This window comes from Schistocerca cancellata, chromosome 1, assembly GCF_023864275.1.
Source record: "Schistocerca cancellata isolate TAMUIC-IGC-003103 chromosome 1, iqSchCanc2.1, whole genome shotgun sequence".
Lineage (NCBI taxonomy): Eukaryota > Metazoa > Arthropoda > Insecta > Orthoptera > Acrididae > Schistocerca > Schistocerca cancellata.
Genome location: NC_064626.1, coordinates 592,831,642 through 592,857,234, shown reverse-complemented (window position 1 = coordinate 592,857,234; position 25,593 = coordinate 592,831,642). Strand labels below are relative to the sequence as shown.

The 25,593-nt window shown below is 38.4% G+C and overlaps 1 protein-coding gene across 1 annotated transcript in view; it reads left to right on the top strand.

Moving 5' to 3' along the window:
• LOC126182047 (uncharacterized) overlaps positions 1–11,593 on the top strand; it is a 40,810-nt gene extending 29,217 nt beyond the window's left edge. Inside the window, exon 3 of the mRNA XM_049924819.1 lies at positions 11,335–11,593. Within this exon, the coding sequence (XP_049780776.1) occupies positions 11,335–11,412 (78 nt within the window). The 3' untranslated portion in view covers positions 11,413–11,593. The remainder of the gene's footprint in view (positions 1–11,334) is intronic.
• The last annotated feature ends 14,000 nt before the right edge of the window (positions 11,594–25,593 follow it).

The window sequence follows — 25,593 nt, the reverse complement described above, 5'->3', positions numbered from 1 at the left end:
TGAATTTAATTGATGAAAGGAGAAAATATAAAAATGCAGTAAATGAAGCAGGCAAAAAGGAATACAAACGTCTCAAGAATGAGATCGACAGGAAGTGCAAAATGGCTAAGCAGACATGGCTAGAGGACAAATGTAAGGATGTAGAGGCTTGTCTCACTAGGGGTAAGATAGGAAAATTAAAGAGACCTTTGGAAAAAAGAGAACCACTTGTATGAATATCAAGAGCTCAGATAGCAACCCAGTTCTAAGCAAAGAAGGGAAGGCAGAAAGGTGGAAGGAGTATATAGAGGGTTTATACAAGGGCGATGTACTTGAGGACAATATTATGGAAATGGAAGAGGATGTAGATGAAGACGAAATGGGAGATAAGGTACTGCGTGAAGAGTTTGACAGAGCACTGAAAGACCTGAGTCGAAACAAGGCCCCGGGAGTAGACAACATTCCATTTGAACTACTGATGGCCTCGGGAGAGCCAGTCATGACAAAACTCTACCATCTGGTGAGCACGATGTATGAGACAGGCGAAATACCCTCAGACTTCAAGAAGAATATAATAATTCCAATCCCAAAGAAAGCAGGTGTTGACAGATGTGAAAATTACCGAACTATCAGTTTAATAAGTCACAGCTGCAAAATACTAACGCGAATTCTTTACAGACGAATGGAAAAACTGGTAGAAGCCGACCTCGGGGAAGATCAGTTTGGATTCCGTAGAAATGTTGGAACACGTGAGGCAATACTGACCTTACGACTTATTTTAGAAGAAAGATTAAGAAAAGGCAAACCTACGTTTCTAGCATTTGTAGATTTAGAGAAAGCTTTTGACAATGTTAACTGGAATACTCTCTTTCAAATTCTGAAGGTGGCAGGGGTAAAATACAGGGAGCGAAAGACTATTTACAGTTTGTACAGAAACCAGATGGCAGTTATAAGAGTCGAGGGGCATGAAAGGGAAGCAGTGGTTGGGAAAGGAGTAAGACAGGGTTGTAGCCTCTCCCCGATGTTATTCAATCTGTATATTGAGCAAGCAGTAAAGGAAACAAAAGAAAAATTCGGAGTAGGTATTAAAATTCATGGAGAAGAAGTAAAAACTTTGAGGTTCGCCGATGATATTGTAATTCTTTCAGAGACAGCAAAGGACTTGGGAGAGCAGTTGAACGGAATGGACAATGTCTTGAAAGGAGGATATAAGATGAACATCAACAAAAGCAAAACGAGGATAATGGAATGTAGTCAAATTAAGTCGGGTGATGCTGAGGGAATTAGATTAGGAAATGAGACACTTAAAGTAGTAAAGGAGTTTTGCTATTTAGGGAGTAAAATAACCGATGATGGTCGAAGTAGAGAGGATATAAAATGTAGACTGGCAATGGCAAGGAAAGCGTTTCTCAAGAAGAGGAATTTGTTAACATCGAGTATAGATTTAAGTGTCAGGAAGTCGTTTCTGAAAGTATTTGTATGGAGTGTAGCCATGTATGGAAGTGAAACATGGACGATAACTAGTTTGGACAAGAAGAGAATAGAAGCTTTCGAAATGTGGTGCTACAGAAGAATGCTGAAGATAAGGTGGGTAGATCACATAACTAATGAGGAGGTATTGAATAGGATTGGGGAGAAGAGAAGTTTTTGAGGCATCAAGGGATCACAAATTTAGCATTGGAGGGCAGTGTGGAGGGTAAAAATCGTAGAGGGAGACCAAGAGATGAATACACTAAGCAGATTCAGAAAGATGTAGGTTGCAGTAGATACTGGGAGATGAAGAAGCTTGCACAGGATAGAGTAGCATGGAGAGCTGCATCAAACCAGTCTCAGGACTGAAGACCACAACAACAACAACAATTACTTTTATGTTGTAATTTCATGTACTGACGTTTTCCATGACCTTGGAGGCTCTTCAATTTGGTCCTACAGAACTTGATGTGTAAATAAATAAAAATAAAATAAATTAGTTACATTCAAAATCTCCTTTGTTATCCATGAATTTCACTAGGCCTTGTCTTTCTATCCACGTGGTCCTCTGCTGCCTTCACTATTTCATCTCTCAGAGTGATCATTAATCTTCTATTGTATTCCTTTCTCCTATTTCAGTCACCCTTTGCATGATCCTCCTCCTGAAATTCTCAGAAACCTCTGTTTCCTTCAATTCATCCAGGTCTCTTCTCCCTAAATCCCTATCTTTTTCCACTTTCTTCAGTTTTAATTTGCATTTCATTTTGAGTAAATTATGCTCAGGGTCCAGATACATCCCCAGAAATATCTGGTTTTGGAATTGTGTCCAAAAGAACAGACACCACATATATTATTAAGATGAGGCTGACCAGTGGTCCCTTCAGCGCAGATGCATGCCACACTTGAACTCGCAGGAATTGGTGAAATACTGTGAGTAATCAGGACAATGGCTAGGGGCACTACATCACTAATGTGTGGATAAGCTGAGAATTTGGATGTAATGGTCAGTGCAGTTTCGATGACCACTGTGTCCGGATAGCTTAGTGGTCAGAACGTCTGCCTGCCTGGTTCAAATCCTGGTCCTGCACAAATTTTCAACTTTCCCCATTGATGTAAATCAGTGCCCACTATCAGCTAAAAGTCATTAATTCCTTTGTGTCTTGATTGTTCAAGTGTTTTTAAAAATTGGAAAAACATGTAAGTGCTCTTTGAGAGTATTTTGTAAAGTTATGACAGTTGTATTGTAATTACACGCTTTTCTGAATTTCTGCTTAAGACTTTTGACATAACACTCGTATTCTGGAGTAACATGTAGTGGAGGAAAAAAGTGTTTGTTGGTCAGAAAAGTGAATTTAATCTCTGATGTCTACTCTTGAACCTCTTGCAGACAGCTCTTGTAACAGGTGGACGTACTGACTCAGCCTCACAGCACATTTACTCACTTAATAAGTTTGTAATTGACAGTTACGTCACAGCTTGAAAACAACAGTGATGTTTATAGATATAATACTAGAAGAAAAAACACTATCCACCACTCATCCATAGTGTGTCATTGAATTGAATGAGGTATTTTGCTATGAAAGTCTCTAACCATCTGCGCAGCAATGTAAATACTTCAACAGATATTAAAATTAACTTAGAACGGCAACTGAAATAATATCTGTTTGACAACTCATTGTACTGTATAGAAGAACTTCTGAATGTGTAATAGTGTGTGTGTGTGTGTGTGTGTGTGTGTGTGTGGGCGCGCGCGCGTGCAATCATATTTGCAAGAATTAACAAGATATTCACCTTAGTAAACAAAGCAAATGTATCACACATAAGAGATAGCCAAAATAAGAACCTAGAGAGAGAGAGACAGAGACATACATAATTTGTGATGGTTTATTGGCTTCTGAATATATACACAGTCTACAGTTAATGTATCTCAAATCTGTATCGTAATATCACATTTGCCTTTGCCATCTAACAACCAAGTATCACCATCCAACCTAACCTAGATCTGAGGCTACACTACAGATAAATTGGTCGCCAAAGCCTTTATTTTGGGACAAAGCTTCTTTTTATGAGAAATCAAACAACAGAAAATTCAGGCTAGAACAATTATGATATGAAAAGGATAGATTGCTACTCACCATATAGTGGAGATGCACAGACAGGCACAACAAAAATACTGCTAAACTAGTAAGCTTTTGGCCAAAAGCCCTTCTTCTGAAGTACACACACCCACACACACACACACACACACACACACACACACACACACGCGCGCGCACACACAAAACAAATTCTACAAGCTAAGCTGCAACCATTGTGCTGCTTTCTATGTGGGCATGACGACCAATAAGCTGTCTGTCCGCATGAATGGCCACCAACAAACAGTGGCCAAGAAGCAGCTGGACCAATCAGTTACTGGCATGCTGCTCTACACAATGTTCTTCATTTCAGTGACTGCTTCACAGCCTGTGTCGTTAAGCTACTTACTACCAAAACTAGCTTTTCTGAATTGCACTGGTGGGAACTCTCCGTGCAATATATTCTATGTTTCTATACAGTTTTTTTAGTTCTCCCCTTCTCCACCCCTCTGTCTTAACTTCTCAACTGCCAGCTGGACCTAGCTGCCCCAACCTTTCCCCACCTTGTCTCTGTATGCTCCCACAAGCAGCACTTTACTATCCCCCATTGTTACCCTTCTACCCCTCCCCCGCCACTGCCACCTCCTCCTTCTTACCTCCACCACCCAGACCCCAGACTGCACTTCCCATCATGTGTTGTAGCTCGCGCCGGGCTTCGGCAACCATAGACAGTGGTTATGTTTTTGTGAGTTGCATTTACTTGAATGTGCATGTGTGTGTATATTACATTTAATTTGGAAGAAGGCCCTTTGACCAAAAGCTTACAGTCTTTTTGTTGTGCCTATCTGTGACTCAACGTCTCTACTATATACTATAAGGTATGCACCACTCCTCTGCTCTTCCCCTGGCTATTGACCTGTGAGCACTTGCAGTTGAAGTTCATGTGTGTCTCAGAGGATCACTGTTTGCTCACTGTATTAACATCCACAAAATGCGATAGACACTGAGGTCCTAACAGATCTTGTAAAACAACTCCCAAAGCCATTTCTCCTACTGGCAGACATCAATGTCCATCATTTATTGTGGTATCAGACCTCTACTTGCTCTTGGGGTCAGGTTGTGGAGAGCCTTATGACAATGCACAAGCTGTGCATCCTCAACGCAGGCACTCACTCTTATTTCTGTGCTGCTGCAGGGTCATCGTCAGTCATTAACCTCTCTGTCTGCTCTCTAGCCCTTGCGGTTTCTGTTCAGTGAGAAGTCACTGAGACTTTCATTTCAGTGATCATTTCCCACTCCAGGTCCACTTGCCAGATGGAGCTCCCGCTGAAAGGACACTGCTAAGTCCTGAGGTCATCTTCGGAGGCAACCTGTCCCTTGGTGGATTGATGAGTGCCATAAACTAATCTGGGTCAGGTTTGTGGCTCTGTAGCAGTTAAAGTGCTGGCCAATGGCGGAAAACCTCACAGTGTTTAAGAGTGAAAAGAGCCAAGGCTAGACGCATCATCAAGCAGAGCAAGGAAAGGTCACGGCAAGTGTTCCTGGATTTTTTCAACCATTTGACTTGTTCTGTAAAAATATGGGAAGGCATAAGGATTTCTGGTAAACATGGCCATTTACAATTAGCAGCAGTGCCGAAACAAGGTGTCTTCAAACAAGGGTGTCTTCAAACAAGGGTGTCTTCAAACAAGGGTGTCTTCAAACAAGGGTGTCTTCAAACAATGCCCAGAGACATTGCCCAGAAAATGGCAGAGCATTTTGCAAAGACAACTGCCAATGCCAGCCAGGATCTAGCATTCTGCTACTATCACATGACCTTAGAGTTTTACAGCTGGCCTTTCTCCATGTGATAGCTGGATTCAGCACTGTCTGAGGCTCATGTTACTGCACCTGGTCACTGCAAAATCCAGGACAGCATGCTTCAACATTTGGTAGCGTTTGAATGTTTTAATTTTATGTTGCAGACAAGCCACTTCCCCTTAAACCAGATGGGGACCAAGTGTGTACTAGTAATTATCAGAGTATCATCTTAATGAGCTGCGTAGGCAAGACCCTGGAACAAATGCTAAATGTTATGTAATCCTGATGTTACACAGCAGACAACTACTTGGTTGATCTGAGTGAGGATTCAGGAGATTTTGATCCACTGTCAACAACCTGACCCTGCTAGAGACTGCTTTCCTACATAACCATCACTGTCTCGATATATTTTTTGAAATCCGTAAGGTATACAATGGTGAGTTAGTGAGGTGTTGTCAGATCATTGTGAGCTGGAGAACAGTGTTCCTCAAGGCAGTGTTTTAAGTGTTGTGCCTTTGCCTTAGCCATAAACAGTATTACATCTATAGTAAGGTGTCCTATATAGTGCTCCTTATTTGCGAAGGATTTTGCAGTTTTGAACATTTTTGGAAGATGACTTCAAACAGCTGTAAGTAATATATAAAATGCGAGTTTGACCATGAGCTGCCTTTTTATTTAAAACCCAAATATTGACCGGTTTCAGTCACAGACCATCTTCAAGGATTCTATCCAAAGATACAAAAAATACATGTAGTATACAGGAAATGTTATAAAATCTTTTACAAGGAAGTGCAAAGTATACGTGAATACTTACAGGGTTAAAACAGTTTAAGCCACATCATCACATTTGTCACTACTTAAATAGGGTTAAAACAGTTTAAGCCACATCACATCTGTCACTACTTAAATAAAGGCCACATCACATATGGAGAGCATGCCATGAATTCCAGTATAGTGTACAGGACTTTTAAAGGCAGACATACTAATAAGGTGTATAAACTGAGCATTGCTGAAGAGAAGATTAGAGGTATAAGTGCTACAATTGTACCAAATATTGAGGAGTTGGTCAAAGATTTTTACAAAGTATTTTTGACATATGTTACAAAAATATCTCGATGATAAGTTTCTTGCAAAATGCAGGAAATTGGACTATCTTTGGTGAACATCTTTGGTGTAGTTTCACATGTAAACACACATATCCTTAATGGCTGAGCCTCTAATACTTTTTAGATAAAGCTGGACTTCGACAAAGAAAATTATTCATCATTACCACTTTATATACATGTGTTACCAACAGTCTTTAAAGCTAAATTTGGGCACATGATTACTTATGCTGCAGTTATTTATCTCCCCCCCCCCCCCCCCCTCTATTTATGATATTAGTATCACTGATATGTTAGGCTTGTGACTAAGCACTTTAACTAAACTTTATTTACGTATGATGTTTCCCTGTAAATGTAGTCAAAATGATTCATTACTGTAACTTAGGTTCATATGAATGTTGGGTGACATTTCAACCTATTTCTGAACATTGTATTGTAATTTGTTTTTATGCTATGGATACTATTTTCATTACGTTTATGATATAACTGACTTTTGTTTATACACATTTCATGGAGTATAAGCAGTGGTTTATAATGATTTATATCTTGTATTGCAAGGTTGATGTTATTCTATGTTTGGAGATAGCAACTTCGTTTTTCTGCTTACATGTGAAACTATACCAAAGATGTTCGCCAAAGATAGTCCAGTTCCCTGCATTCAACAAGAAACTTATCATTAAAATATTTGTGTACCATGTATCGAAAATACTTTGTAAAGATCTCTGACTACTCCTCAATATTTTGTACAATTGTAACACTTATACGTCTGATCTTCTCTTAGTATGTTTGCCTTTAAAAGTCCTTTATGCTGTACTGGAATTCAAGGCATGCTCACCATGTTAGACATGGTTATTATTTAAGTAATGATAGATTTGATGTTGTGGCCTAAACTGTTCTAACCCTGCAAGTATTCGCATATATTTTACACTTCCAAGGAAAAGATTTTGTAACATTTCCTGTGTAGTACAATTTTTTTTTTTTTTTTAATCTTTGGACTGAAACTGATCGATATTTGAATTTTAAATAAAAAGGCAACTGATGCTCAAACACGCATTTTATAGATTTTGCAGTTTTTTGTTCATCCTCCAGTGTTGCAATAGGGGTTTGTCAGTTGCAGCTTACTGTGCAGTTTACTGTAGTGGAGTGCAGTGCAAAGATGAGGTTCAGTTTTCTGCCAAGGAACTGCAGTTTGGGCTCATTTTAGTACTCTCATTGTTTTCAAAAGTAACAGAAACCTGAATGAAAAATAGACTATGAGGTACTTAACAAATTACAGTCTTCTGCATAAAGAACAAAGACCAGTTCGGTTTCAGGTGTAGGAAAAACACAGGATCAGCTTTAGCTCCATTTACACATGTTCTGGAAGCTCTGGACCAAGGAGATAATATAACAGTCATCTTCTTTGACTTTATCAAAGCCTTTGATACAGTAGATCATGCAGTTACGCTGAATAAATGGTGTGCTCTAGAAATAAGGGGAGTGGCAAATAAGTGTTTTTGCATGTGAATGTGGGGAAGGGGGGGGGGGGAGGGATTAGGAGCACTCAGTGACAAGTGCCTACATGAAATCAGTTATAACAAATGAGGCTAAAATGGACAAAATGTGAGAAAAGAGATAAAAATCAATCTGAGATACATTCCCACTCACTCCTCCAACAGATCTCACCCTTATTCATCCACACAATCACACTAGCTCACATTATGGAAAATAGTTTAAAACTATTCAAATGTTCTAAAACTGTTAAAATACTGCGAAAGTGTAGAGGAAAGCGAAAACAGATCCATAGGAGTATGTGGTTGCCTGATCACTTGTGTCAGTAAAGCTGAGATCATATTTATATAATAGAGGGAAACATTCCACGTGGGAAAACTATATCTAAAAACAAAAATGATGAGACTTACCAAACAAAAGTGCTGGCAGGTCAATAGACACACAAACAAACAAAAACATATACACAAAATTCGAGCTTTCGCAACCCCTGGTTGCTTCGTCAGGAAAGAGGGAAGGAGAGGGAAAGATGAAAGGATGTGGGTTTTAAGGGAGAGGGTAAGGAGCCATTCCAATCCCGGAAGCGGAAAGACTTACCTTAGGGGGGGAAAAGGACAGGTATACACTCGAGCGCACACACACACACACACACACACACACACACACACACACACAAGCAGACATTTTGTGTCTGTGTATGTGCGGATGGATGTGTGTGTGTGTGTGTGTGTGTGTTTATACCTGTCCTTTTTTCCCCCTAAGGTAAGTCTTTCCGCTCCCGGGATTGGAATGACTCCTCACCCTCTCCCTTAAAACCCACATCCTTTCATCTTTCCCTCTCCTTCCCTCTTTCCTGACGAAGCAACCAGGGGTTGCGAAAGCTCGAATTTTGTGTGTATGTTTTTGTTTGTTTGTGTGTCTATTGACCTGCCAGTGCTTTTGTTTGGTAAGTCTCATCATCTTTGTTTTTAGATATATGAGATCATATTTAGTGATAAGGTATACATACAGCAAATGTTGGAAATACTAATATCTGTAAGGCATTGCAGAAGTGTAAAATGTAATGAAATAGATCATTGTTGAGCTGGAGAAGATTTCCTACTTTAAATATCCGGTCATTAATTAGTTGTATATTATGTAGACTATTTGCACAATTTTTATAAAAATGATGTGGAATGAGTCAGTTAACAGGCAAAGTACACATGATAAGTTAGTGAATATGCCTGCATCCTGTCCATTTATAGGCCACTAATCTGTGTACTACCCAAGTAACTAGTTGCTTTCATTTTTCTCTCTCTTAATTTTCTCCTTTTTAACTAAAAATTTGTCTTTGGAATAATTGAAGTTGCTCAGGAGAAAAGAGTTAGGTTAGTTTTTTTTTCTTTGTTGCCTTTCAGGCATTTTATATTATCTACAAATAACCAAAGATTTTTGTGGCTTCATATCAAAATATTCTCGAATCTCTGACAGCTATAGTAATGAGTAATACTTGTCTTTTCTTTCTTCTAGTGTTACAGCTATAGACATCACTATTCTCAAATTGTGTGGGATTATTTAAGGCAGATTTCATCAGCAAATAGACATATTGTGTAACATAAAATAAAGAGAGCAAGAAGTTGTAACATCTTGTACATAAACCAGACCGCAGTTGTAGGGAGTCAAAGGACATGAAAGGGAAGCAGCAGTTGAGAAAGGAGTGTGACAGGGTTGTAACCTATCCCCGATATTATTCAATGTGTACATTGGACAAGTAGTAAAGGAAAGAAAAAATTGGAAAAGGAGCTAAAGTACAGGGAGAAGAAATAAAAACATATAGGTTTGCCAATGACATTGTAATTCTGCCAAAGACATCAAAGGACAAAAGCAGTTGAACAGAATCGAAAATTAGAGAGAGAAGCACAGATTGACTAAAAGAAGTGATCAGTTGATAGGATATTTTCTGAGAGATCAAGGAATTGTCAGTTTGGTATTAAAGGGAAGTGTGGGGTAAAAATTGTAGGAGGAGAGAAAGGGACGAATTCAGTAAACATTTTCAAATGTATGTAGGTTACAGTAGGTATTTAGAGATGAGGAGGCTTGCACAGGATAGACTAATGTGGAGAGCTGCATGAAACTAGTCTTCAGAGAGAACAACACAACAGTAATGAAGCAACAGTCAGAATGCCTAACTTGTTGAAGAGACATTTACAAGTAGATTATGAACGAATGATATCATATTAACATACAGAGGATGTCCGCAAAATTCTTTGCTGTAGTCTCTGATGAGTTTCTGCTGTTGAACATGCAAGGATCATTAAGGAGGAAATCTGGAAGATTTAACAGTATCAGCCTATAATAAGCACAACTATAGCTTGATTATTTACATTTTAGTTTCCTGTGGTGACCTGTTGAAGCACAGGGAACAGAAAGGCAATTTTGACAGATGGAAATGGCTTTGCAACAGTGAAACAAAAAAATAAAAAACTGTATGTCAGAAGCACACTTTAGAAAAATGAAAAAAGACTGGCAAGGATCAAAGAATTTTAGAGGGAGAAAATTGCAGTGTTGCATAGATTCTGTTTCTTTCTTTGGTCTTTTACGTGCTCCTTGGAGAAAACCCATGGTAAACCATTACCAGTAACACTTTGTATGACTGGACTAATCCTGAAATGTTTACAAATTTTTTCCTGTGTACAGTATACAACTTATACCAATGTGATTTACCCCACAGAATAAAGTGATGTTATGGAATTACAATAAAGAATGTAATGCCAATAGGTTTAGTAACACATAATTACCTTGTCATATCTTTCAAAAATATAAATTTATCTTTTAAGAATGCCACACTGAATAATGTGCAGGAAGTATGTAAAGACTTCTTTTTCCAATAATAACAATAATAATAATAATAATAATAATAATAACAGAAATGTTAAGACATTAGTGCCGTATTAATGAAAGGCCACTCCAGTTGCTGATATGTCCATGACCATTTTTGACATTTTCATCCAGACCATTTTCAGAGACACTTGAAAACGGCCTGGATGTGAAACGCGAAGCTGTCCTATGAACTTAAATAAAGACTACCTGCAGTGGCCTTTAATTAACTACTTGTACAGTTGCTCTCTGAGCATGGAGAGACTTAATAATTATTGCCATAATGATTTTAAGACAAAATGAACTTGTCACATGGATTAAAAGGCAGTAAGATGCAACATAACTAATTTTCTTGGATTTTGATGTGTCTGTCTGTTTAAAAGACATTATATTTGTTCTCATGTATTTGGGCATGGGAAATGTGGCATCACTTTCTCTTTTAAAAAGGGTTCTTACAGTTTATTTGTAATGTGATGTAAGGACAGACTTTTTTTATTTAAGTAGCTTTTTCAACACTTTTCAAAGTTTTCTTCTATGTGCTTGACCTGAAATGTCCTTTCCAGATGTACCACAAGTTGAAAGATGAAGCTGTGCAACGATGGTTTGCAGAAGAAACACGTGACAAACCAACACAAGAGTAATGCCTTTCTGAAAGTAAAGAACAAATTTTCAGAAGCAGTAGCGGAACTTATTTTGTGTAGTTACTGTATATAAATGTATTGTACATAATTTTCTTAAAAAGGCTTCATTTCAGAGTAAGAATATATAAATACTATAAATATTAAAGGTATTTCATAGAAATAAATAACAAACTTTTTAAAATCTGTTTTACACTTATTCCTTCTGGAACTGTCTGCATCACAATTTCTAGATGTAATTTGTTGTTCACCCATTGTGCCAATATAGTCATTCTCACTGGGCACAAAAAGATTTATACAATGTTCAGATTGGTTGCATAATTGCTACGAAAAAAACTCCATTTAGTTTATCTAAGAATTTATCTGATGCACTATTTTCTTTTAGTAATTTTTAAGATTGTTATTCAGTAAAATTCCTTTATTATGATTCTGGTATCTTGTTTGCCAGCATTGAGTATTATGTTGCAGTGGTAATCACAACAGACTAGTATTAAGGACGACTTCAGTTCAAATCCCCATTTGACCATGTAGATGTAAGTTTTCCATGGTTTCCCTAATTGCTTTAGGCTGTACAGGATGCAACAAGGATTGGTGAATATGTGGGAATCCATGAAGAGTAAGTTTCAAACATGAATGGAGAAAATCTGATAAAAACCTGGTGACATTTATTGATATATATATGCATGGAGGGGGTCATTATGCCAAAGGTCAAAGTGTATCATAGGAGAGTAGGAAAAGGACATATTGTCGGATCAGTTCCAAGCAGCAGAGTGGAGTGTCTCTGCTCCAGTCCTCGACTGCCCACACCTGAGTCCTTTTCCTGTGCTACTGTTGGCCAAGGGTTGTGGCTTACACTCACCGAGTTGTCTGACTATCAGAAACCTTACCATGAGAATTGCACTTAGCCTGTCATCACACACTAGAATGGTGCACAGGCTGTCAGAGCAGTCTCTTAGCAGGCAGCAAACCCAACCACAGAAACCAATTTAGAATAAAACTTTAAAAAAATGGTCCCTATTCCCTCGAAACAGGTAGCTACCTTTTGCATTCCTTCCCCTTCTTGCAGGAGTAGAGCAGTGAATTTAGAAAAGTAGTGAGTTACGAAATGAATCTTTGGATTTACAGTTCTATTATGGGTACCTTGTTTTGTATCCCGCCTGGAAGGCGCCGCGTGGGTCTGCTCCTGTAAACTGAATGAGTAGGCCGACTGTAGGGAGTGAGTGGGAGCAGGTGAGGTAAGATTCTCGGTACTGCTCTTAGGAATGGTTTTACTATATCACAATATTAACTGAATACATAACTTTGCTTTGAGGTGCAAAGCCTTAGACCCGTCGTAAGTAGTGCATAGACTCAGTAGCAAGTGAAGTCTCCCGGCCGTCTGCTCTTGATCAAATGGGCCGAATCTGCAGTGGAGCTCGTAGATCTGTACAGCACCTGCTAGAGGGCGCTATCGTCAGTGTCGGTCATAGTGCCAACTTTAGTACTTGCACCTACGCCATGGCTTTGTGGCTATCGATACCATTCCTTGCACACCAAAGAAAGATATTTAATTGCAGTGAATTTTGTTCTTGGAATAAATTTACAATAATTGCTTCTTCAGTCATTAAATTGTGGTAACAAGGGGTGACAGAACACTTATTGTTTCTATTTATTTTGGTAAATCTTTGATTACAATTGGAATCTGGCTGACTGGCGAGGCAGCAGGGAAGTGTGGTGAGGCAAGCGTTGAAGTAGTGTGGCAGAGTGCAGCAGTGAGGTAACTGTATGTTAGCTGGAGGTAGATGGTACGTGCCAGGTTCCTCATGCTCAGGTGCCAGATGATACAGCAATGGCAATACTTCATCAGGTTGGCGTTAGAGGTGGTTGACAGTAAAGTGTAAGCAGTAAAAAAGGGGTCCAATGTAGAGGGGGCTCTTTTACTAAGTTATCAGGTGAATGTGTTTTGTTAATAATTGCAAAAAGGGGTATAATGGGGTGAGCCTCATAACTTAGTACAGTTTGAGTAACAGCACAATTACACTAGAAACCAGATTTCTGCCACACAATTCTGTTAAGATATGGCTGAAAGCCAGTTAATTTAGGGATCCATCTTAAGGTGATTGTGATAGGCATGTTGTCCTAATGTATTACTCTATATAATATCCTGTATTTAGACAAACCACCATATTTTAATGGTGTACAATCCACCGAGGACATCTCTTTAAAAATTTATTAATGAAGGCTTAAAGAAAAAGAGTTTTAAAAATATTAAAATCCTAATTTTGGGTATTAGAGAAGTATATGCAGAAGGCACAGCAAGTTACTTCTTTCTTTCCCTTCTTTTCTCCCTTTTTAAAAAAAAAAAAAAAAAGAAAAGAAAAGAAAAAAGATTAGGTTTACTTTTAAAATTAATTTCACATTCAGTTAGCAAATTACACAAAGTACTGTAGGTCTTGACAATTCCACAGGGAAAAGCCTGTTCTAGATCATGTGCAGTGTACATCAGTTATAAAGTCTTAGTGTCACACCAACACAACATCGTAATGAACATCTTTGTAATTTGCCCATAAAGAGAATGAGAGTTTATGTAAGTCATCTTGTAACCAAGTACATAGCTTAACCTTTAATTGCTTTTGTTGTTTCAGTGTTTTCTCATGTATGTGTTAGGTAGGCGTTGGGGAGATCAGTCATGCATGGTCATACGCATATGATGTGCGGAGGGCAAATTTGGGGTTTGGGACACGTACCAGTATTTTGGGAGTTGTCCCATTGGTAGTCTAACCATGAAATTGGAAAAACAAGTAATAGTGTATAAAATATTTTATTTTGATAAAGTTTACAGTGAATGAATGCGTGTGGAAAAAGGTTACAAAGAAGTTATGTGTGATAGGCTGTGAAACATTGTTTGCCGAGGGGTATTTGACACATGATGAAAAATGTTTTTGTCCTCGTTTTGACTTTCTTCTTTGTGCATCATGTGCTCCATCTCTTAGTAGTACATTTGATGGGCAAGTAGTCACCTGCATTCAGCATTACCTTAGCTCCTTTTGGTGGCTTGCCTCTGCATCTCTTGTGTGTTACATAGCGAATTTGAGTTCCCTCGTAGTGTTTTCATTATACATAATCAATGTATTCACAACAGAAAGCATAAGCAATTTATAAAATACTTTCTTCCCTTCACTTTCTTTAGCGTATGTTGAGGTCATATACATGAGCCTATTGGTCAATCCACCTGTCCCATGTAGTTTTTGTAGAAAGGCCTGGGCAGTCTATCTCCAAGTTGCTTCCGCCTTTCTGTTTGTGACAAGCTTTCTGTACTGTAGCCTCATGATAATTGCTGAGAACAGTAACTTCTTTACTGCCTTGCCACCTTGTTGCCATGGTTCCTTGATGGTTTGCAAAAAATACAGGTTCTCCTCTGTTAAATTTCCCTTGAAATTTCGGCATATCTTTTCTGGACTTAATAGTGGTACCTACTGATGGAGTAGTACAAGTTTATGTGCCAACTAGCTCTGCAGATGATGAAGAAATTGATGAAATGTATGATGAGATAAAAGAAATTATGCAGGTAGTGAAGGGAGATGAAAATTTAATAGTCATGGGTGACTGAAATTCAAGAGTAGGAAAAGGGAGAGAAGGAAACATAGTAGGTGAATATGGATTGGGGCTAACAAATGAAAGAGGAAGCCGCCTGGTAGAATTTTGCGCAGAGCATAACTTAATCATAGCTAACACTTGGTTCAAGAATCATGAAAGAAGGTTGTATACATGGAAGAACCCTGGAGATACTAAAAGGTATCAGATAGATGATTTAAATTGTAAGACATATCCAGGGGCAGATGTGGACTCTGAGCACAATCTATTGGTTATGAACTGTAGATTAAAACTGAAGAAACTGCAAAAAGGTGGGAATTTAAGGAGATGGGGCCTGGATAAACTGACTAAACCAGAGGTTGTACAGAGTTTCAGAGAGAGCATAAGGGAACAATTGACAGGAATGGGGGAAAGAAATACAATAGAAGAAGAATGGATAGCTTTGAGGGATGAAATAGTGAAGGCAGCAGAGGATCAAATAGGTAAAAAGACTAGGGCCAGTAGAAACCCTTGGGTAACAGAAGAAATATTGAATTTAATTGATGAAAGGAGAAAATATAAAAATGCAGTAAATGAAGCAGGCAAAAAGGAATACAAACATCTCAAAAATGAGATCAACAGGAAGTGCAAAATGGCTAAGCAGGGATGGCTAGAGCACAAATGTAAGGATGTAGAGGCTTATCTCACTAGGGGTAAGATAGATACTGCCTACAGGAAAATTAAAGAGACCTTTGGAAAAAAGAGAACCACTTGTATGAGTATCAAGAGCTCAGATGGAAACCCAGTTCTAAGCAAAGAAGGGAAAGCAGAACGGTGGAATGAGTATATAGAGGGTCTATACAAGGGCGATGTACTTACAGACAGTATTATGGAAATGGAAGAGGATGTAGATGAAGATGAAACGGGAGATACGATACTGCGTGAAGAGTTTGGCAGAGCACTGAAAGACCTGAGTTGAAACAAGGCCCCGGAAGTAGACAACATTCCATTAGAACTACTGACAGCCTTGGGAGAGCCAGTCCTGACAAAACTGTACCATCTGGTGAGCAAGATGTATGAGACAGGCGAAATACCCTCAGACTTCAAGAAGAATATAATAATTCCAATCCCAAAGAAAGCAGGTGTTGACAGATGTGAAAATTACCGAACTATCAGTTTAATAAGTCACAGCTGCAAAATACTAACGCGAATTCTTTACAGACGAATGGAAAAACTGATAGAAGCCGACCTCGGGGAAGATCAGTTTGGATTCTGTAGAAATATTGGAACACGTGAGGCAATACTGACCCTATGACTTATCTTAGAAGAAAGATTAAGGAAAGGCAAACCTATGTTTCTAGCATTTGTAGACTTACAGAAAGCTTTTGACAATGTTGATTGGAATCTCTATTTCAAATTCTGAAGGTGGCAGGGGTAAAATACAGGGAGCTAAAGGCTATTTACAATTTGTACAGAAAGCAGGAGGCAGTTACAAGAGTCGAGGGGTATGAAAGGGAAGCAGTGGTTGAGAAGGGAGTGAGACAGTGTTGTAGCCTTTCCCCAATGTTGTTCAATTTGTATATTGAGCAAGCAATAAAGGAAACAAAAGAAAAGTTCGTAGTAGGTATTAAAATCCAAGGAGAAAAAATAAAAACTTTGAGGTTCACCGATGACATTGTAATTCTGTCAGAGACAGCAAAGAACTTGGAAGAGCAGTTGAACGGAATGGACAGTGTCTTGAAAAGAGGGTACAAGATGAACATCAACAAAAGAAAAATGAGGATAATGGAATGTAGTCGAATTAAGTCGGGTGATGCTGAGGGAATTAGATTAGGAAATGAGACACTTAAAGTAGTAAATGAGTTTTGCTATTTGGGGAGCAAAATAACTGATGATGGTCGAAGTAGAGAGAATATAACATGTAAACTGGCAATGGCAAGGAAAGCTTTTCTGAAGAAGAGAAATTTGTTAACATCGAGTATAGATTTAAGTGTCAGGAAGTCGTTTCTGAAAGTATTTGTATGGAGTGTAGCCATGTATGGAAGTGAAACGTGGACGATAAATAGTTTAGACAAGAAGAGAATAGAAGCTTTCGAAATGCGGTGCTACAGAAGAATCCTGAAGATTAGATGGGTAGACCACATAACTAATGAGGGGGTATTGAATAGAATTGGGGAGAAGAGGAGCTTGTGGCACAACTTGACTAGAAGAAGGGATCGGTTGTTAGGACATGTTCTGAGACATCAAGGGATCACCAATTTAGTATTGGAGGGCAGCGTGGAGGGTAAAAATCGTAGAGGGAGACCAAGAGATGAATACACTAAGCAGATTCAGAAGGATGTAGGCTGCAGTCGGTACTGGGAGATGAAGAAGCTTGCACAGGATAGAGTAGCATGGAGAGCTGCATCAAACCAGTGTCAGGACTGAAGACCACACAACAGCAACTGATGGAAATCTCATGGTATTGAGCAACTTGATACTAGTATAAAGTCAAAAACAAGTGTGACATATGCAGTTGTTTCTGCCAGAGTCAAACAATCCATCCCCTAGAGTGTTTGTCACTGGAATATGTTGCACTGCTTGTTTCCTTGCTTATTATTTAGATCATAAGTTTATCCAGTTACAGCATCACAACATGTCCACATTGTTATGCCTAATTTTATTGGTTTGAGAGGCAAGTATTGTTTTAGAGCAGATCTCCCTTTGCATTTTGTCATTGACTCATACTCTTTAGGGGCCTTCTGCCCTTCCAGTTGGAAAGGTATGTTTCAGGCAAGCTAGAACTTGATCAGTATAATATGTTTTTGAAGCATCAAGAGGGCACTGGGAGTCATTGAAATATAACTTTGATAGCAACAGCTGGAACCTGTTGCGTGTAGTGGCTGCTTGTATTGCCTCATTTCCCAAAGGGTGATTGTGGGACCAATAATCAGATGCACTGGGTGCCTTATTGTAGCTCATTACAAGCATATGACAAACATCATTATTTCTCTAAGCCCTGTATAGTCGATCTCTTTTTCTTACATCTTCGTTATGTATCTAAAAGCTTGTTTGTACCTTGGCTAATGTACATAATCAAACTGCAAGGAAACACTTGAAGAAATAGTCCATTTCACCAGATACTCTTTTACCAGATAGTCCGTTCAGGGTGGATAATGAGATAGTTGTGCGATCTTGACTGACAGAGTGACTAGGCAAAAATGAACAGTTTGGTGTAGACCACATGATAGGAACATTATTTTGAGGTGGTATAGTAGACACAGACATTCCATCTGAACTCACCTCATCATTGGTGGTGGTAACAGACTGACCACCATTTTCAGGTGCATGCTCTGAGCAGTTTCCATTTTCTCTCTTGTTGGAGTCATCCTGATTGGAATAGTATTTTTCATTTGATGAATTACGTGCAATTAAGTTGCAGTCAGATTTCTCCAATATCCACAGCAATTCTTTGTTCTTTAGTTTTCGTTTATTGCTCATTCAAGGGCTTACAAATACATAAAACAACAGTATTAAATACAATTTTTTTATGCATTCACGGGCCTGTAAATTTGCAAAATTACCATGGTGAAAACTGATTTGAGGATGAAGTACCGTTAGGACATGCATAACCCACCAGGCAGTACTGATGAAATTATTGTGTAATATTACTATACTTTTATATAGTTGCCAAATTCTGATTGCAGAGAACCAATACTTGTGAAGATGGATAATTATTTCGCATATCAACACAATATAAACAGAGAGCAGTGTCTCTGCATGACCACTTCAGTGCAGCTGTTTGGGAAAATCTGTTTTCCTTCCCAGAACATCATATGGGTTGCCCTCTGTGAACAGTATTCAAAACTAAATGTTTCATGTTCACTTCTAGACCACTGGGACAGCATCCTGTAAGTTTTGGAATTACTGTGACCCCAGTGGTCCCTGAATGCCACTTCATGGGACAGAAAAGTTCCTTTGATAGTCTAAGGAATAAGGGAGGACCTGTGCCTTATGTCTTCTAGTTAAAATTTTCATTTGTGAAAATTGCTTGGCGGCTGTGTCTCAGGTATTCTTTTGGTATCCTACCAAGTCACTAACAGTAAATTCTTTTTGTGCAAGAGTTACACAGCTATTTAAATGAAAAGCAGAGCTAGAGGAGTCAAAATGAGACTAGGTAAGGTCAGATTTAATTTGGTGTGGATCATTGATGTGTTCAGTAATTTGATTCATACTAATTTGTCCCTTTTCATGAGTATAAGTTGGTGGATTGATCATAGGCAGATAGTAATAATCAGATTGAGTGGTATCGACCGGTTAATATGAGAGTATCTCAGAGGGTAGCTCCTGTAGATAAAAGATAAATGAGTCAAACAGGCTTACACTGAAAATTTATTCCAGATGAGCCAATAGTCTAAGGATGGGTGTGATAACATCACTGTGGAAATGGTTAAAGATTACTCAACTACTGGCGAAAGTAATGTGGTAGGATTGAGAAGCAAGAGTTAAATCACAACAGTTTTGGCACAGGTACTGATCACAGTCAGCTGTTACCAATAGAGATAGTGACATGGAGGGTTATTTCATCGCTGGAAGTAAGTCAGAGCTTAAATAGTTTTTTGTTTTAATAAAATGGTGAAGTTTAATGAGTGACAGGGTTGAATGTGTCTAGTAGTCTTTGCTAACGGCTAGAAAATCACTCATCTGCCAATTAACATGCTTGTGTAGGGCATCCCATGCAATAGGAAATCCATGGAATTGGTAAAATTTGAATTAAGTCTGTCTAGCATTTGTAATCAAGCTTTTTTCTAAGTGTGTTGTTCGCACATGTTGATGAATCGGAATGTGAGCATTGATAGTGAGGGATGTGGCACATTGCATTGGTTGGTGTCTGAACATTAGGGAGTTCTGAACACTGTTTTAAGTACAGCTTTTCCGTTGTTGAATGATGCTCTCATTGTTCAACGTTGTGGGACAGCATCATTAGTGCTATTTAGTTGTTCATGATTATTCATAATCATTTGGACTAGATCTCATCAGGACTGGGGGGGGGGGGGGGGGCTCCTTTTTGACAATAATGCCTTAAAGTGTACTAACAGTCTAAAAGCTGCTTTGCTATGTGCTGTCAGTTAAATTCCTCTTCCTGAAGGATTGCCAAGTTGATTTCAGCAAAGATCATTGCATGTAGGAGTGTATACAGCAAATTGTTCACGCCTCTGTAGTGTATTCCAGAGTTGGAGGGTTGAATTTGGAACTGTGGTACTTCCAGTGATGGTGGTTAAGAAAACAAATAAAGTAAGACACCTCATTGCACTGAACTGATAAAGGGACATTGCTGTTTCACACCATGATCAGTAACACAGCTATGAAAGCATGTGGAACAGTGTTCGCATCCACAAGTGGTGCATATAGATAATGATAAACAACAGTAGACAGAACCACGTATAAGACTGTTAGTTAAGAGAACTAAGATGCGGTAGGGCAAATTAATTCACACAGTCTAGTCAGATGACGAGAAGAGGCATGTGCAAACTGCTAGATGTCAATGTTGAGATAACTTGGTAATAATAGGCTCACACTGATAATGACTCCCAGACATTCATCTGACTGATTGATTAAACCCCTTTAAGGCTCATAACAGTGGAGATCGTAGATGGAGGGGAATTGTAGAAGAGTGCTTATTGATGGCTTAAACAGGATTTCCACAAGTTGTGGAAATAAGGGAATTTCAAACATGTCAGGGAAATTTGAGAAAATAAAAAAAGGAAAAAAAAACCTCTGGTAAAATCTTGTTTTTGTCTCAGCAGACAAAATGGTTTGTTTACTGAGGTGTCGTACATCGGAGATGCCAGTCATGTGTGCATGAGTTGTGTCTGAGTGCTCATTTTCTGACAAGGTTTTGGCCAAAAATTTAGTTGTGAGAGTGTGGTCGTCTTTTCTACATGCCTGTCTGTGGCTCAGTGATCATCTTTACAGTGAGTTGCTACCTATCGTCATTATTAATGATTCTCAGAGCATTTGCACAAGTTATCTATTGCATGGATTGATCACCATGGCCTCATTTCATTAATAGGCTTTCTTTGACTTGTGAATAACTGGCCACATAAGTGGATTTCCTAGGTGGGTCAAAACTAGCAGGCCATTTCTGTGTGTGTCTAACGGATCAGCCTGCCGATTCAAAGCCTGTTTTTTCCCACTAATGTGCAGGCCCTGCCCATTGGTTGTTGTCTCACTGATCTGCCTGCAGGTTGTGTCTGTTTGTGTGTGGCATAATGCAGTGAATTTTCATGGTTTAATCATGGACACCAGTACTGCAGTGCTCCTCGGCAGGCCAGAGGCCATGGGCGATGGATTTCAGGAATTGTGACTAGCTCACCACAAGTACATTGTACAGCGCTGCGTTTTACAGACATTTTATTTATTCTGGTACATTTTGGCACTTTGAAAATAGTTTATATATTAGAAACTGTGGATGATAAGAAGAAGAAAATTCTGACAGTCACTGGCAGTTTGTTCACTATGTACTCATATATTTCTTGAAAGGAAAATCACAAAATACCTGTAAAATAATGGATATAACACAGTGGGTGATAACCGACAATAATGAACATAGTAGAACCAACATGGTATTGGTGGTCACTTTCAGTATTGGCTTACACAACTCTTCCCCACCTTATACATTTCTTTCAAGAGGCCTACTTTTTTTGAAGTTATTTCTGAAATATCTGAAGATTTTTAAATCTGTCTTGCAACTTCAAGGAAATGCATATTTTTGTCAGCAAATGTGTTTCGTTTTATTGAAATAAAATAACAGTGGTCTTAATGAAACACGCATACCATTTGGCATGCTTTCTCCATCTGAAAACAGTTCGTTCCAAAAGATGTCGATGTTAGTACTCAAGATTTTTGCTTGCGTTAGGAAATGCTGTCTGCTTGTAAGTTTTTTTAGATTTTTCCTTGTTTGGCACTTGTTTCTTGTATGGTAGCTGCTAACACTGATGTATAATGCCTTCAGTAATTATAAAGCAGCCATGGACAATATGGTCACACAAATGAAGAATTTTTTTTTTCTGAAACTTCATGTCAAATATTCTATTTTAGTTTTTATAAGAACACTGTGGTCCACAGTTTTCAACTATCTCTTTGTATGCCATATTTTTTACATTCTTGTTTGTGTAATGTTCATGTGTCAATTTTCCAAACAAGGTATTTAACAGCACAGTTGTATGTTTCTCGATATGGTTATTGGTCCGGCCCCATCATATTTGTAGCAGTTAAAACTTGCTGTCTCTTGAATATCACTACTCAGAAGTGGCAAATTTTGAGTAACAGCAAAATCTCTCTTGTTTCCCTGTTAAGATATACTTCCTTTGTCTAAACAAAGTTGAGTTTGCACAATGTCACCTCACTAACATCATAATGTATGTACAGTTGTGAAAGAATTCTGAAACTGTGGTTTACTAAACGGGGAAATGTGGTCAGTTCAGGTCAAAAGTTTATGAACAATCGGTATAAAAAAAGTGTAATTTTTTAACTTTTCTTGTTGCAAATTGACACTAATTCTCATTTCAACAGCTATTGAAGACTTAAAAAAAATTACATCATTCCATTACAAAAATCTACAGTTACTCGTATAATACAGTAGATAAAAAATTCCACATGCTATCATTTGCCAAAATCTCATTTCGGTAACTCGGGACTGTTTATCAGGCACTAGGGATGCTATGAATATTTTCTCCCATTCTGTGGGTACAGTCTTAAGGTTGGGCCTCCACAAACACACAGTCAGAGGCCGTAGGTATCAAAGAATCCACCGTGGCTTGTCAGGAAAATCCTTTTTTTGTGTGGCATCTCGCCTTTGAAGGTGCACCAACTTTTGATTGCTGCATGAGTGTTGTCAACAAACGAGTTCCCATCCTCAGTCATGTGGCAGCTCTCACAGTTTTCTAGTAGTATATCATGGTGAAGCCAAGCAAGGTGAAATTCACTGCTGAACAGCTGAATGACTGGAGGTTTGAGGACATCAAGATAACAGAATTCCAGTTGTGGTAAGCAGCATATCTTACACTCTCAGCAACACGAGGAAAATGGCCATAATCAGCCATGTGGAAGGAGTTACACAATCCAAGGCAGTCGTGGCGATCAAGAAGACAGTGGAAGTTTGTCTTTTTCCTCAGTCCTCGGTAAGTGAAGTGCTACTACTGTTAAATGATGCATAGAGTCTTAAAGGCTGCACAACATCTCACAGACCTTAATGGGGTTTTATCTTCAATGACTGCATTGTTTTTGTTTTGTTTTTTTTACCCTGCTGTTTTGGTAATGCTTGGGTCACTAAAAGGATGTCCCACTAATGCTTTAAAATGTAAATGAGGAGAGCAGGAATGTCAGGCGAGCTGGGAAACCTTGTCAACAGAATGACACTCAAAAGTGACCAACAGGCTTTGGCATTTTCTACATATCCTTGTGCAGGTTGATGTAACCTATCCTTTTCCAATCACAAGTTTTGGCGTTCACTATGGAAACTGGCCACTGGTTTTTCATTGAAGGGGTAGGATCGGCAAGGTACACCTTACCACCCTGCTTTCCCAATGTTTCTGTTCTTCTTGCTACCGCCTTGGGTTAGAGGGTTGATTTCATTAATTCCTTCTTCATCGTGCATGCGTTCTGAAGCCGGACGTACCCATCTATTGACAACTACTGTTCTTTCGCTCATAGTACACACCTGCAAATTCTCTTGATTTAGGCAGGACTCCTGATTTTCAGCTTTTTCACCCACCTCTTGATTATTCTATTATTTGCCCCAATTTTTATCTAATATAAAAATTAAAACAATAGTTTTGAAAATCTATCATTTTGGTTTTTGGCCAGTTGTGGAAAGTTCTCTGTTTACTATTCTTTTTAACTAGTGTAATTCTCAAGATTTGTATACATCAGGAAGTTGCACGCAACATGTTGTAGATTGTACTTTTCTTCTTTCCTGCACATTTTATAGAATGTATACACATATTGCTTAGTTTTGTGCTCTGTTTGGACTTGCATTTGTGTGTTGTTACTGTGCCATTGCAACCAAGATAGTGGTTTTCCCACTAAATCTGGTGATTTTGAGTGCCTTCCTGGTGGCTAATGGGAATTATGATAGATTTTAAACACATTAGGATGGTTTTGTAGTAAAATTACTTTTAAAAATAACTTGACCCATTCAGCTTACAGAAAATAGCACTATGAGCACTTGAATTTACATCACCTAAACATTTATAACACATGGTATTATTTCTTTGTTCCTGTATTGTTATGAGATCTAATATTAACAAATTTGTAGCACGTATAGTGCCGGTGTTACATCAATGGATATCGTTTTAGTACTGAACATGGGTAAAGTAGAGGCGCAGTATGCCCAGGAATGTCATGCTGAATGGTTCTGCAATAGTAAATTCAAACTGTTTAGAAAGAATTTTTGGCAGGACACAAGAGCATCTTGAAAATTTTGTGGCAGTATTTTGTTATCATCTTATGCTGAGAAGGAAGCTGTAGTGGCCCAAAAAAAAAAAAAAAAAACACAAGACAGCTGCAGCATCGAAAACAAAAATACTTTTCAAAACCATGAAAGAATCTTTAGAAGTGAATCAAGCTGACAGTTCCCTTGTCCTTTATTCTACTGTGCGATCTAATCATGTGGTCACTTAAGTGAGTTGTATGTGAGTAAATTCAGACAATGATGTTGCCAGAAAACTTCAAATACATAGAACAAAGTGTAGTGCAGTTATAAAACATATAATAAGACCTATTTTGTGGAAAATTTGTGGCAAGATATCGGTGACAGCATGTATAACATTGTAACTGATGAATCAACAGACATTAGCATGACCAAACTTTTAGGAATAACAATAATATATTACAGTGATGCAACCAGTTCAATCATTTTAACGTTTTTGAAATCAACATTTTCATTCTATTTTCTTGGAACAGTATTGCAACAATTTTCATGCATTATTATGTCAAGGAAAGATCATTGTTTTCATTTTATAATCTTTATCTACATGATTAGCCTGCAATTCACACTTAAGTGCTTGGCAGAAGGTTCATCGTACCATTCCACCTCAAATAGTGTGTGCAGGAAAAACCAACACCTAAATATTTCCATTCATGCTCTGATTTATTTTATTGTGATACTTTCTCCCTATGTAGGTGTGGGTCAACAAATTATTTCCACATTCAGAGGAGAATGTTGGTTGGTGTTTGAAATTTCGTAAATAGCTTGCGTCGCAACAAAAAACGCCTTTGTTTTAGTGATTGCCACTCCAATTTGTGTGTCATTTCCGTGACACTCTCTCTGCTATATCATGTTTAATACAAAAGGAGCTGCCCTCCTTTGGACTTTTCTGATGTCCTCTGTCAATCCTGTCAGATAAAAACCCCTACTGTGCAACAGTACTTCAGCAGACGGCAGACAAGTATAGTGTAGGCAGTCTTTTTAATGGATTCACTGCATCTTCTAAGTGTTTTGCCAACAAAGCGCAGTCTTTGGTTCATCTTCCCCAAACATTATCTATATGGTATTTCCGATTAAAGTTGTTCTTAATTGTAATTCATAGGTATTTAGTTGAATCGACAGCCTTGAGATTTGTACAATTTATCTTGTAACCGAAATTTGAC